A 14,779-nucleotide genomic window follows, 5' to 3' on the forward strand; every position below is an offset into this window, starting at 1 on the left:
CCGCACACAGCTACATGAGAAGTATGCATGCCAGTGTATTCAATCTGGGCAATGGCTCTCAGGGCTGATTTCACATGAACAATGATGATGAAAAAATGTAAATGCCCACATTTACAGTAATTGGTCTGGGAGACATTGTCTGCATTGTGTGTTTTGTGATGCAAATAGTTTAAATTTGGGGTTGCCTATAAAGTTGGGCAGGGGAGATTGCCATACATACTTCCATGTCATTATCTCCTCCCTCCTTTACCTTTTCAATGGAAATCAGTCGATTCTACAAGCAGCATGCGGGGCAGGTTTGCATGTAAATCATAGCAGCGGGGGAATGTCCCTTCTCTGATCTCATGTGCATCTCTAATACACGTCTTCCAATGAACATATGATAATGGAGCTTGGTTACACGCTTGTAATTGGCTATTCATTGAAATAAATCTGACATCAAGTCTTGTCATGTCTAAACCGTGTCCAGCACGAAAAAAAAAGAAAATGTGAAATACAAACTTAATGTCAGAGTTTAAAGAACTTTTTCAGACAGAACTTATTGTTTTAAATGTCTACACCTGATATATGTAATACAGTTTTATTTTAAGCACAAATTGGTATATTAAAATAAAACCAAACTACTAATTAAATAAAGCAAACATGAAACATCTAATTATTTTTTAAAGGAATAGATAAAAGCCAAGATTTTAAGTATATAAAACATTTTTGTTGTGTGGGTTAAAAGATATTTAAATGTAAAGTTTTAGGTTTTAAGAAGTGACATTTATCACATAAATTATTAGTTATTGATAATACATTCCATAACATAGCTAATAACTTTGATGTTTATATACAAATTGTAGCTTGAGTTTAAACAATTTATATTTATTCTGAGAAATTTGTTTGTAATTATTATTATTATTATTATTAATATATGTTTTAAATTGACTAGAAGAGTTTCAGAATTTTTTTTTTTGTCTTTAGCTGTGAAATTAACCAAAAGGTAAACCGTGAGATGATGACGATGATGATGCTCTGTATAATTCCCCACAGGCCTATTTTACAAAATAAAAAAAAAGTTTGCCATCTCGTAGCCCACAGTGCTACATCACGCTTGTTGTGGGGCATGGAGCCCACTTGCAAACGACCACCCGAGCAGAGGAGTCCCCACCCCCGCCCCCTTGCCACAGATCAAGCCACCGGGCCTTGAACCTGACCCCTCAGGACCATCTAGGGCGAGCTTGTCACATTGCATCCCCGCTGGCGCATTGTTGCCGCAGGAGTTTCTCAATGGTTTGAGGGAGATAGATAGTGTGGCCGTCCATCCAATAAAACCTCCTCTCTCCCCTCTCCGATCCCCGCGGTGCTCCCGGGTCTGACACAGGAGACAAAACCCGCGGAGAGGACTATGAATGGTAAAGCACCGAGGAGGCCGAGGGAGAGCAAAAAGGAGGCGGTGAGCCTTTGTAGTCGGCGAGGAATGCGGAAATGTCCCCGCTCCGTGTCAAACCTCTCTGAAGGGGGTCAGGCCACATTCAGCCGGCGTGGGAAAGCCAGGCAGAGACGGAGCTCACACAGGCGGAGCGGGGCTGCAGTTGCATAGTTGCTATCCGGGGATATATGGAAGAGAAAAAAAAAAAAAACAAAAAAAAAAAAAAAAAAACGAAGAAGAAAGAAAGGAGAAAATCCCAAGAAAAGCGTGGTTTTTCTGGAGGGCTGCATCACGCGTTTTTGCCTTTGTCCTATGACGCCCCCATCCTACATACCCCCTCCCCCGCCCCCCAACAAAGTTGCGGTGAGAGTGTGGATGAGTTTTTGTATACCCCCCCCCCCATCCCACCCCGCTCTCTCTCACACACACACACACACACACACACACACACACACACACACCTCCTCCTCCTCCTCTTCCTCCCCCTCCCTTGTTTGAGTGTGCCTGGGCTGGTGCAGCAGTCTGAGGGATGGGGGGTTAGAGCCTGCACCGTCCAACTACCTGTGTGGCCCCTGCATGGAGGACAGTGGACAGGGATGCGTTTGATGCAGGACAATTTTTTTTTTTTTTTTTTTTTTAAATCCGAGAAATCCTCCTCAGAATTTTATCGGACATGCCGACTTTACGACATTTTATTGACACCATAAACCAAGGTAAACACTGAAAACTGTGGATATTTGTGCAGAATGTTGTGCCAAGAATGTCTTTGTGAGGGTAGAAATGTTGCTTTACGCTCCAATAGCATTTAGAAAATTGAAATGTGCAATTCCCCGACTTCCTTGACTTTATTCTAATTAGCCTATTTGAGCCCACGCGCAATTAAATTAGAAAAAATTAGAGGAAGCCGTATGAGCTCGCAAAAACCTCTCCTAAACCACGCCGAGGCATTGTTCTACACATCTAAAGCGATTTCGGGTGCGAAAGTGGAGTTTTAGGGTGTTTTAAATGGACTGTTGCCGTAGGAAGTTCAGACAATGCAATCAGTAGACAGCCACGTGCTCGCCAAGTTTGTGTCGCCCCAAAACAGAGTTTGATAAAGCAGGACAGGGAAAGCTGTCAGCTGCACATTCTGCTAACTTAAACCAGCTTGCAGTGGAAGGTTTGTGCTCTCTATTTGCGTGTTCTCTTTAAATTGTCTTCTTTAATTTCCTTTCAAGACATGGACAGAACTTCAACAACGCCGCGTGCGGAGTGAGGGTTTTATTTCGTTTTTTTTTTTTTTTTTTTAAATGCGCGAGACAGTTTATTTGACGCAACGCTAGCTTAAAAATAAAAAGAAGCTGAATGTTGTTAGTTTGAATTATTTCTTACATTACTTTGTGTTTAGTGGTAGGAGGACATGAGTGCGTAATAGGAGGAGGAGGAGTGGAAGTTGGGACGCAACGGGGCTCTTGTGTTGATAGTCGGAATAAAACATGATGACAGTCCTGTTATTGCCTACCTGGAGCACAGTTTGACCAAATCTGACAAAGATGGTGTCTTCCTCCATCTGTGTCTCCCTGTCATCTAGGCATTGCATGTGCCAACTTTTTTCTGTGAATATGCCTTTGTGAGAAAACTCTCTGGCTCGTCACCCTCGCCGGGATTCCCCGCAATAGTTTCAACAAGAGACGAGAGAGAGAGAGCGAGAAAATCTGCAAACATGGACAAAGAGAGTACTGGTACTCAATATGAGCCTGTGGCCGAGATTGGAGAGGGCGCTTATGGGAAAGTGTACAAGGCGAGAGATTTGAAGAACGGGGGACGCTTTGTTGCCCTAAAAAGAGTTCGTGTCCAGACGGAGGAAGAGGGGATGCCTCTCTCCACCATCCGGGAGGTGGCGGTACTGAGGCAGCTTGAAGCCTTTGAGCACCCCAATGTTGTCAGGTAAGTGAGGGGGATAGGTGGGTAGCCCGTGTGTGTGTGTGTGTGTGTGTGTGTGTGTGTGTGTGTGTGTACATATGTTTATAAGATAGATAGAGGAGGGTGGGCAGAGAATGAGACACAATTTGTGTATAAGACAGACATGCACTTCCTTTCTGAGGGCTGTGGTGGCAACCATGCTGCCTCATATGACCTTTAGGGTGGGCCTGCACTGATACTTCTCCACTGTTTTTTGAAGCTAAAGTCCTCTTCTTTAACTGTTTTCTGCTGACAATATGAGAACATGGGGTTGCATAACCACTGGCGTGTTGCTGCCACTGTTCACAGGCAGTAGGTGCACACCTGTTAGATCATAAGTTTCTCCATTTTCAGTTGTCTGCATTGTTGGTTCCCCTTCCAGTTTGAAACCCCGCCTCTTGTCCGTCGTTATTGGTCGGCTCCCATCACATTGATCCACCTCGTGCACATTCCTCTTTATAAAAGCTGTACAAATAAGTCGGCCTAAAATACAATGCAACATCCTTACAAACTGGCGCCCTCCCCTCACCCCCTATGTCACTGACATAGGGGGGTACCACTGACATAGGGGGGTGCGTGCAGAATAATGAAAAAAGTATGCATCTTTTTATAAATGCATACATGATTTCAATCAGAGGACCTGTTTAAAGGTCCAGGGAGTAATATTTAGCAGGATCTATTGGCAGAAATTGAATATGATATTCATAGGTATGTTTTCAGTAGTGTATAATCACTGAAAGGATAATTATTTGGTTTTTGTTACCTTTTTAGAGTGAGCTGTTTTTTCTCTACAGAGGGTGGTACTCTTCTAACACGACCGCCATGCGGAACCGCCATGTTTCTACAGTAACCGGACAAACCAATTCAATAGCGTCTTAAACGTTTTGCACGAGTCTGTGACAGGACAGATGAGTATTGGTGAACATGCATAGAACCTTTGTGAAGTTTCCACTGAAAGCTGGCCTTTCTATTGATCAGGCTTTCACTTTTCTGCATGTCATTGTAGCTTACATTAGGAATAGATTACATTTGATTTAATATTACATTAAATATTCTAAACTCAAGGTTCACTTCCTAGCTATTAAGTGAACTATCACTATTGGTTTAGTATCAGAAAAGAGTACAAACAGCAAATACTCACATTTAGAAAACTTCACCCAGTGAAATTTCATAATTTTTGCTTAAAAATTACAATATAAAATGGTTAGCAATTAATGTTTTGCTCGACTATTGGATTAATTGACAAGTCATTTCAGCTCCAAAGTAAGTGCAGAGTTTAGAATATTTTAGTTCCCAAGATGAGTAATGGATCACCAAAAATTCACTGTTGGCTATAGAGTTTGTAACGTGTTTCTAAAATGACTATGAAACCAGTTCAAAAGCATACCACAGGTCTGATGCATTTTCTATACTCCACATTGGTGCAACGTGTTCTTCAGCAAGACACTGACACTCTAGCAACTCAGTTATTGGAAGTCAAACTGCACACAGAGGACATTTTCTTTCACTTTTGTAATGAACTGTTCACTCAGAGGTCAGTCGTGAGATACTGCGTCATATGTTGGCACTAGCCAAGGTCTGACCTTGGTAATTGTTTTATTATGGAATATTGAGTGCTTTGGGATTGAAGGGGAAGTTCTAAATGAACATTTCAGATGCACGGCTAGTGCCATTGTGCCTCTAACAATAATTCCCCTGCGTATCAATGAATAATGGAGGATAATGGTTTTCTCTTAATGGGATCACAATGGGGTTTGTTCTCACTGGAAGACAAATAACGTCAGTGGGAAGTTTTCTTGGGTTGGTTTTATGTGGTGGTTGAACACACGTTATATCAAAGGAACTTCACTATCCTCCAGTTGAGCCAGCCAATCTAGCCAAGCAGCTCAGGCCAGGAAGGTTGCATTGTGGGCCTTCTGTGTGACTCAAGGCAACCCCTGGATGTTTGTAATGAGGCCCATTATTCATTCCATATGTTCAGTGTCTGCTGAGAGCCCCCATTGTAGCCCAACAATCGAGCTGTGAGGGGCGTTTAACCCCAGCGCTTCAAGAGGAGGGCGCCGTCTATTCTGTGACATCATGCACAGTACTAATACCTTGAATGAATCGCCTCTCACTGCACTGACTCCAGCATTTCCAAGTCCACTGATTATAAGGGTGTTGGCACAGACGCACGGTGCCTAGTTGGATAGGAATGAAAGCGTTTCCGGAGAGATTTAGTCACTTCTTTCCATGCTTCGATTTTAAACGGCTTATGCAGATTAGTTAGTTTGAATTGTAGCAGCACATGTGTTGGAAGTTGTTTTATTAATATTGAAGTGATGAATTTAATATTGCCGCAATGATCATAGATAATACTTTCTTAGGTGTAAATATTCCATCAGTCTTTGCATTTTGAGGTTGGAAGTTAAAGCTAATACCCAGTGGTACCCTCAATCAGTGACTCAAAAGCTTTTGTAGGAAATCCATATTGATCACTAAATGTCTTGTAGATGTAGGTTGAGTCTAAGTAATGGGAGAAAAAATCATCTGTTATGTTTCGTAGCCTATGGATTTAAACTGACTTTACAAATGATATTTACCACATGGCTCATTCACGTGCACTTAAAGATAATAATGCCACACTGTAAAGGTAATGGGATTAAAGTAACCCATCAGTTTGCAACCCGTACTACCAACACAGTGTGGCTGACGAAGATTCATGGCGCCCTTCATCTCCTATGTTGTTGTGATGAAAGATGTTGCCTCTGCAGCAGCTACAGGCAGGGTCCACTCAACTTCCCATAGAGCATCAGGAGTTGTCATAGTGCTGGTTGAGGAATGCTGCTTGTGGTCCCCAGCTCTTTGAAGAGGACATACTGGATAGTTTTTTTTCAGCTTTTCACCAAAGCCTGCCTTGGCAGGTCTGCCGACATAATCTGGATTCTTGGCCTTAGTTTGTTGCCTAGTGAAAGACAACCATAAATGCTGGTAAAAGCTTGATAGTCTTGAATCTTCAAAAGCGTTGCATAGAAGTCGTTTGGGTGGTAACCTGACACAGTGAAACCTGCGTGTCCTGCAGCACGTGGTAATTCTGGTCTCCAAGCATGTTCATTTTTGCTTGCAAGTTTCTGTAAGATAAAAAATTCCCAGGAGCCGAGAGACCAGACTCAGGTTCTTGGCCTAAGATTTTACCATGTCCTGGTGGATGGTGCTTTCCTGACCAACCACAAAGCACATGTTTAACTCTCAGCTGTTGAGATTTTATTGGAAGATTTTTCCTTTTCCGTAAGTAAAAAACAGACACTTTGACTCTTCATAGCAAGAAACGCAAAGTTAATATTAACTAACAACAATAAGGGCTCCATTACATTAAGGTGTTCCAGTAAGTCATAACAGTCATTATTAATGTCATTAGTTAAAACCTGTGATTGACGTGCCCTTTGCTGTGTCTATATCCAGTCCCCATTTGCGTTAACTTGCACTATTTTGAGTCTCCAAGAGTAAAATATATGCAGTATGGAGTACAGAAGCAAAGCCCAAGGCGACATCCTCAAATGTCTTGTTTTGTCCACAACCCAAAGATGATCAGTTTACTGTCATCGAGGACTAAATAAACCAGAATCTGAAATGGGAGAATTTGGATTTTTCCCCCTGCTAAAAGATTATCAAAATATCTTGGGGTTGATTGATGAATTGAATAATTGTTGCAGCACCAATGCAGACATGTTGAGAAGGGATTATGTCTTATTAGTGGTATTCACAAGCAAATTGAAGCACTTTGAATCAATTTTTATTCAGTGTTTCCCACAGGATTTTGTGAGATTGTGATGGGTGGACCTCGGACCCCTTAGAGGTGTCCGGGGGCATGATCCCCGAATGACAGTTAAGTACATTTTAAAGTTAAGCTAACGTTAGTCTACATAAGTTACCTAAATGAGCTAATGTTAGATACATTTAAATTATCACTGATAACTTCCTTCACTAACAGTTTGGACCAGTGGATAACTTCAGTGGATACTGTACCTTTAATGTTACGTGTGTGTGTGTGTGTGTGCATGTGTACAGCTAATACAACGTTGGAGATCTTTTGTGTTATTATGAGTACAAAACTTTTTTGGTTAATTATGAAACTGTGGCAGGACAAATGAGAATGTCTAGGTAATTAAACGCTGGTATTGATCTCCTCCACCTATTTCTTTTGTTCTAGGTTGTTTGATGTGTGTACAGTCTCTCGGACTGACAGAGAAACCAAACTCACTTTGGTCTTTGAACATGTGGATCAGGACCTGACCACCTACTTGGAGAAGGCCCCTGACCCCGGGGTTCCACCTGAGACCATCAAGGTAACATATCACCATTGTTATCTAGATGTATTTGGGAAGACTAATGCTGTTACATATGATACATACATTAATGATATTCCTAAACTTAATTTGAAATATTACTTTCAATTTCTGTTTGAAATAGAAGTGAAGCTATTTGCTAATCCTCTGTGGCTTGAACATGCATGACCACAGCCATGTCTGTACGGTACTGAGTGAGTTTTCTTGGCCAGAGACAGGGGACAGAGTGCAGTTCCCTCCAACATCAGAGGTACCGGAGGGTTTTGAAGGGCAGCACATGTGGCAGATGGGCTCCAAATTAGAGGCTCCCTGCCTTCTCTATTTTCACTCTGCCCTCACTCTCTCCAAGTTTACACTGTATTGCAGTGGAGACAGAGAAAAAGTGTGTGAAACTACAGTTAGAAATTCTAAAAAGAGTACTTAATTTGATGCAAACATACTACTTCACAGCAGTTCAATCTCTGTACCAACAATTCCAGTGAGGTTTCGACACATTCAAACTCGCCACCGCTATCAGTTTCTCCAGTTCATTACATAAATCCACAGAGTGTCCGTTTACACTTTGCCAAAAGGTCGGAAATGAATGTATCACCAACTATTTTTCTCTGTAACTGTCTCTCTTTATTTTAATCTTTCCCACACTCGCACCTTTCTAAAAATCATCTTTATCATGTTTCACCCCAAGGTCTGTAAATTTATCGTGTACAATATTGGAGAGGTACAGCTCTATTTTTGGACGTTGGGGCCTCAGAGTTTAATGTGTCATATTTGAAACAGAGAAGTTCTGGAAGCTAGAGTAACCGCTGGTTTTCACCCCTAGGGCCGGGTTTACGTGTGAAAGTTTTGTGTCGGGCTGTAGTGTTGGTAGGATGCTGTGCAAACGTAGACGAGTCAGGTAGATCACACCTGAGGCTTTTCCAGGGTTTTTGTTGAAGTTGATACAGTGTGTGATACTGTAGTTTCTATGGATATCTCAGTGCGGTGATGATTGTGTTCATCATGTTAATAAACTCCAAATATTGTACTTCACCTGCAACACTGAAGCACCCATTTACATGTAAAACGTGTAACTGCCAATGAAAGTGATTATTCATTATTTGCATTATGACTATTAGACATTTAAGCACAGCCATTACATCGTTATTTGTAGTGTTTGTTTTAGAAACAATTACTTGACTAGTGTTTCTGAAATGAGTGTTCATATACCCCTAGAGGTACTTTCAAGTACTGCAGTGGGTAATTCACTTTTATGTTAAATGTTAGTTTAAAATATCAGTCGTACATATTCCTAAAATAATTATAGTTCAAGTTCAGCAAAAAATGTAGATGTCATGCATTTGATAAACCACATTTTATATACAACATTCCTATTAAACTATAAACTGCAGTTGCCTCCCTGCCACAGAGAAAGACAAAGCTCCTTAGTGAAGCACAAAGCTTGTTTCTCACTCAACTGTAAGTGAAACATATCAAAAAGACACAATTCAGTGCAACTAAAATGCCATCTTAGTGTTTTGCATTGGTCAGGGGTACTTGACAGAAAAAATATCAGGAGATACATTATTCTTAAATGTTTGAGTACCACTTGATTAGTCAAGAAAATACATGGGCAACTAATTGATTTTTCAAGCATTTATCAAAGGCTTTGCTGCTTGTCTTTGTTTTATGTAGTAGTAGTAGTAGTAGTAGATAATAATAATAATAATAATAATAATAACAATAACAATAATACTTTTGTATTATATGATTTATATCGTAAGAAATCATTGGAAGAAGCCCTACTTCTGTAGCCAGTTCATTGTGTACAGGTTATGAATTAAATTGTTGTGATGAACTGATTAATTCAATTATTAAGCACATTAAAAAACAGTTCACCAAACTCCTAAAATAATTGTGTTAGTTTTAATTAATTAATAGGAATGTCCCGATAAAGTTTTTTTGTTTTTTTTGTCTCCAATCTGTCATTTAATATTGAGAATCTGCCGATATCAAGTCCCAATACGATACTTGTCTTCTCCTATATAATACAGTTCCACTTTAAGTAAAAAGTTATTAAAATCACATATTTGACAATGGAATAGCTCTGCAATGCATAAAGAAACAATTTTTTTCTTTTAGATAAATAATAAAAACATATAATCACAAACTCTTTCTATAACCTTTTTGGGCTTGTTGCTGTCTCTGGAATTTCTTGCTTCACAGCAGCCTTTGCTTGAGTTACCTGAATAAACTCTATTCTGTTGAGTTTTTATTTTCATTGTCTGTACCTCCGTCTTTTGCATGGATTACATTAATGAATTACTCGTATGGGCTTTTTGTTTGCCAGGCTTTTGTTGCACTTGCACTTGCAGTGGCATGGTGAGTGTGGTTGTGTTGGCTCCCTGTTCTGAGAGGTGGGCTGAGCCCCGGTCTAACACTGATACATGGAGCTCAGCGGAGTTGGAGAATTGACGATGGCTGCACTCGTTTTGTTGCTGTACATGAAAGCTTAGTGAGTAAAAAGAGCTGTGTGACCGTTGAGTTTAAACAAAGGATCGTATTGGGGCAATTAGCTCAATATAGCCAATAGTTATCGTTCCTAATGCCAATCTCTGAGATCAGATCTGGACATCCCTAGAGGTTAATAATTACTGACGGTTTAATTGAACAAACTAATCATTAGGTACAGCCGTAATTCGCTGATATCTTTATTCTAACACACAATCTCTGGTCCACTCTTTGAGACGGTATAATGGTTAATGGGGTCTACTTGAAATTAACTAGGCTTTACAGTGTGTTGTCTGACCATACCTGAAGGCAGAAGTCTTTGGGGACTTCTGGATAATGGTATACACTTGGATAGTGTCCCCTCAGAGGCATTCATGTTCTCAATTAGACAAAAAGTGAAGGATTTATTTGTGAGAACAAAAAACAAAACACAATTTTTTTTAAAGTTTGAGATAGAAGTCAAAATCCTGCTTACTTTCTTAACAACACCTGGCCAGTGGCTATGTGAAGTCAGTTTGTGTGATTGCTGGTTTTGGAAAGTAACAAATTGTTCGAAACACCTCCTCCAATTCTGATGTTGCAAAAGTTTGGGGGAGGCGGTTTTCAACGCTGTTCAACGATCAGACAAGCCCTACGTTTGAAGCATACTGACCCCTTAAGGCACCCCTCCTTCTTTAGCTTTCTCCTAACATCCATACAGCTGGAGCTGGAGGGGACAAAAGGACCATGATGGAGTGACAAGATGACACAGGCACCATCCCCTGTTAATTCTAGGACAGTGGACACTGCACAGTAACCCCCAAATCCCTCCCTCCTTCCCAACAACTTAATTTGCCCCCGGCTACACCAGATGACAACAGACAGTGGATCCCAGTCCGGCAGTCCCAAATTTAACACACCTGTGCCCATCTGATTTAAATGCTTACTATTCAGCAGTGTCACCCTCGAATACAATAAAACACACAAAAAAAAAAATTTCACCCTCAGCCAAAGACCCTAAATCAAACAGAATAGGCATACTTTTCCTCAAAACAAATCTACCCCCAGCACCAGACACCCACCCTGGCCCAGCCTGTCCACTTCAGGCCCCCACCCTCCACCACCCACTCAGCCTTACTCAGACTCAAGACCCACCACATGGTCATTGATGAAAGGGGTCCTCCTCCAAGAATCAAATGAGCTGGAAGGACATCAAGCAGTCGGCTTGCCCCAGCCTCAGTGCTCCTCAGCCGGGCCAGCGCTTGGGTCTCACCCACCCTCCTCCGCCACCACCACCACCGTCCAAGCCTCCACAACTCCATTCTCTGGGCCCATAAAGGGGGAGGTTAATGAAGCATGGGGAGGGAATTACACTAACGCTAACCGGCAGATGTCCCATATTGTGCCTAGCTACAATAAACAATATGGCTGCCTCTGGTACATTTGCATTAGAAAAGGAGGAGCACTCAGAAAGCCATGTTTTGACTGCATCTTGCAGAGGGCTGACTACTTTTTCCAGGTCCTCCTGCTTTTTCAGGGTCAGATCAGTTGCCTTTTTGTGTGATTCTGTGCTGCCAGTTGACAGTTTTGAGTCAGCGTTGAGCATTTATTGTTGGTCTTCTTGCAGCTGAAATCAACTTTCACTATTGCTCTCTGTGCCACATGTGGTCTTAAACTTTGTGGCTGTGTTAGTTTGTCTGTTTTTTATCTCAAAACGTGGCATTTTCCCTGTTGGAAATACAGCAAGATATGCTGTTGAGCATAGTTGGAATAGTTTTCATTACTCAATTGTGAGGGTAATTGATACAGCAGAGAAGATGGCACTCAGGGCAAGGGGGCCAAGATTGTTTGTGTGTTTGTCCAAGAGTCACACTTCTGAGATAATTAGTGTTTACTAGGAAATGCTGCTGAAAGGAAGCACGGTGAAATGGCTATTTAAAGCGGAGAGGAACTGGTGGTGGGGTGGGGGGCGCCTAGCTATTGTGTCAGCCCCCCCCCCCCCCAAACACACACAAAATAACCAACTGCCTGCCGCTCTCCTATGGCCCTGTCTGTCTGCTGCCCCCCTCGCTGGGTCATGGCTGGATGGAGATGTAGAAAGGAAGGTCTGTTTATGCATCCTGCCTGCCCTTGGTCAGAGGGCACTCACACACACACACACACACACACACACACACACACACACACACACACACACACACGTGCATGCTAACCCGCGCGTACACAAACACACACTTATCTACCCTTACACAGTCTGAGGTGCACACACACACAAATTGAAATGTAGATACATCACATATTACATTAAGACAGACCCAGGGGGACACTCAGTATCTGTGTATATAAACACACACACACACACACACACACACACACACACACACACACATATCACTCCCCATCTCCGCAGCATTGTGTGGCGCCCTGTCTCCTCCTGTATGGCCGGCACAGCAGCCAGCCCCGCGCCATTTGCTAATGTTTTCTGCTTGAGTGTGCAGACCCCTTTGACTCACTCACCAGCTGGTCGGCCAGTGAATAGAGCTGCGGGCTCAGGTCCATGTCACTTGTGAGGTCTTGGCGGAGTGTTTTTTGGGGGGGGGGTGTAGGGGGCATGTGTGTGTGTGTGTATAGGGAGGGAGTGTGTGTGTGTTTTGGAAGGGGGGTGGGTTAGGATGCAACACACCACCAGCAGCATCAAGGCATTTCACTTCACAAATGTCTCCCATTTCTCCTATCTGCTCGTTGTGTTCTTGAAGGCATCTAAACAACTACATGATTGTTAAGACATTTTAATCTTCGTAAACTCTGTGTTTATTCCTTTTATCTTGTAGTAGTTCATAACCTCAAATAGCTCTCCCTAGACTTTTTTCTTTAATCAAACAATCCAAACCATAGAGCTGAAGATACCACGTGCACAGCAGTGGGCTCAACAATAAACAATAAAAATATATTCCAGTGCACTCTAGGATACTAGGATTGACGGTTTCCTAGTTTAATCCAAACAATCGCTCTGCCATAAGCCACCTGGCCAAAATCCCTTGAAATGATTTGTTTACAGGTGCTGGACCTGTTTGAGATTCTTTCGGTTTGAAAAGAACAAGTCTAAGCTGGTTTTGACATAGTTCATTGCTGTTCACACCAGTTTGCCTTCGCTAGTGTGTCACATACGCAGTTTCTGAAGTCAGCTTTTGGGCATAAAAAGAGAACGAGCGCCAATTAACTCAAGTCGGACAGCTGCTGAGAAAACAGATCAATGCTTGTACAGAGTGGGGCCTCTCTCTCCCTCTATCGTGTGTGTGTGTGTGTGTGTGTGTGTGTGTCAGTTATCAAACATCTGCTACAGTTGACAAGAAAAGACACAGGCCTCCTCTAGTTAACTCCCCCCGTGCCACAGTGTCTCCAGCCTTTATAGTTAACTTCTCACTGCAGGCTATTGTCATTTAGGCCTTTTGTTGCCTGGTTTGACAGGAATGTATTCAGAGGTTGGTGTAGAGGTGTGGGGTCGTAAAGCCACCTGTCTTTTGACATTTTTGCAAGGACAACTAAGTAAGGCTGAACTATTAAAACACACATAAAACAAGTAATTAAACTTCCACTTCTGTGTCGTTTGTTCAGTGTCATTTTTTTTGTCCTGACCTTTAACCATGTCAAGCCCCCGACATCCTAAAGCTTAGACCCTCCTCATTTTTCGTCTTAATTCTGTATCATCGTCATGTTTACAAAAACCCACCCCTCTCTCTTTTTGTGTTCTTTCTGTTTTTTTGTCTTATAGGATATGATGTACCAGCTGCTCCAGGGGCTTGACTTCCTGCACAGCCACCGCGTGGTTCACCGTGACCTGAAGCCCCAAAATATTCTGGTCACCAGCGGGGGGCAGATAAAACTGGCAGACTTTGGTCTAGCCCGCATCTACAGCTTCCAGATGGCGCTCACCTCTGTGGTGAGTTATGTTTGTTCATATTTTTGAACTCGGTAGGATTCCTCCAATAGTTTCTTACAACAGAGGGACTCAAAACAAACACTCCCAAACACTGTGAGACCAACTGATGGATAGACCCAGAAGTGGGTCGCAGGATGTTTTAACTGGGTCATGGACACAAATAGACTTGGATGGGGGAATATTACATGATCCAATATATTGGTGATGTCATATGGACTACTGGCCCTGATACAGAGTTGGGCTTTATTGTACCAGTTTACATTGGAAAGCATTAATTATCCTCCTTAATCTTATGTTTGAAATCTCCATGCCATGCCCACAATAAGCGTGAATGCTTTTTCTTGTACAAACATTATAGCACATTTTTTTTGGGCAATATTTGTATGGAGAGAATGGAGCAAATTTACTTTAGTTTCAGTGAATATACACAGCAATAAACACACACAAACTAAATATAAGCAAAAACAAGTGAGAGAATAACAACAATGTAGAATGCAGAAAGGACCCAGACTTAGTACATGGTGGACCAGCTATACCAGCTGAGTTACTAGGGCACCCCCACACTTCAATTTTTGACTAATTTATCAATTAAGTGCTTCTTATAACTAACTGACCAGGAAAACTTCAGTTGTAGGGTCTTTCTGTAAAGTCAGCAAAGCTTGTTGATAGAGACACACACACACACACACACAC

The 14,779-nt window shown here is 41.9% G+C and overlaps 1 protein-coding gene across 1 annotated transcript in view; it reads left to right on the top strand.

The window, feature by feature from the left end:
• The first annotated feature begins 1,882 nt into the window (after window positions 1–1,882).
• Window positions 1,883–14,779, top strand: part of cdk6 (cyclin-dependent kinase 6) — a 36,657-nt gene continuing 23,760 nt past the window's right edge. Inside the window, exons 1-4 of the mRNA XM_051389862.1 lie at window positions 1,883–2,127; window positions 2,985–3,340; window positions 7,545–7,680; window positions 13,919–14,086. Of these exons, the coding sequence (XP_051245822.1) occupies window positions 3,117–3,340; window positions 7,545–7,680; window positions 13,919–14,086 (528 nt within the window). The 5' untranslated portion in view covers window positions 1,883–2,127; window positions 2,985–3,116. The remainder of the gene's footprint in view (window positions 2,128–2,984; window positions 3,341–7,544; window positions 7,681–13,918; window positions 14,087–14,779) is intronic.

This window comes from Dicentrarchus labrax, unplaced genomic scaffold, assembly GCF_905237075.1.
Source record: "Dicentrarchus labrax unplaced genomic scaffold, dlabrax2021, whole genome shotgun sequence".
NCBI lineage: Eukaryota > Metazoa > Chordata > Actinopteri > Moronidae > Dicentrarchus > Dicentrarchus labrax.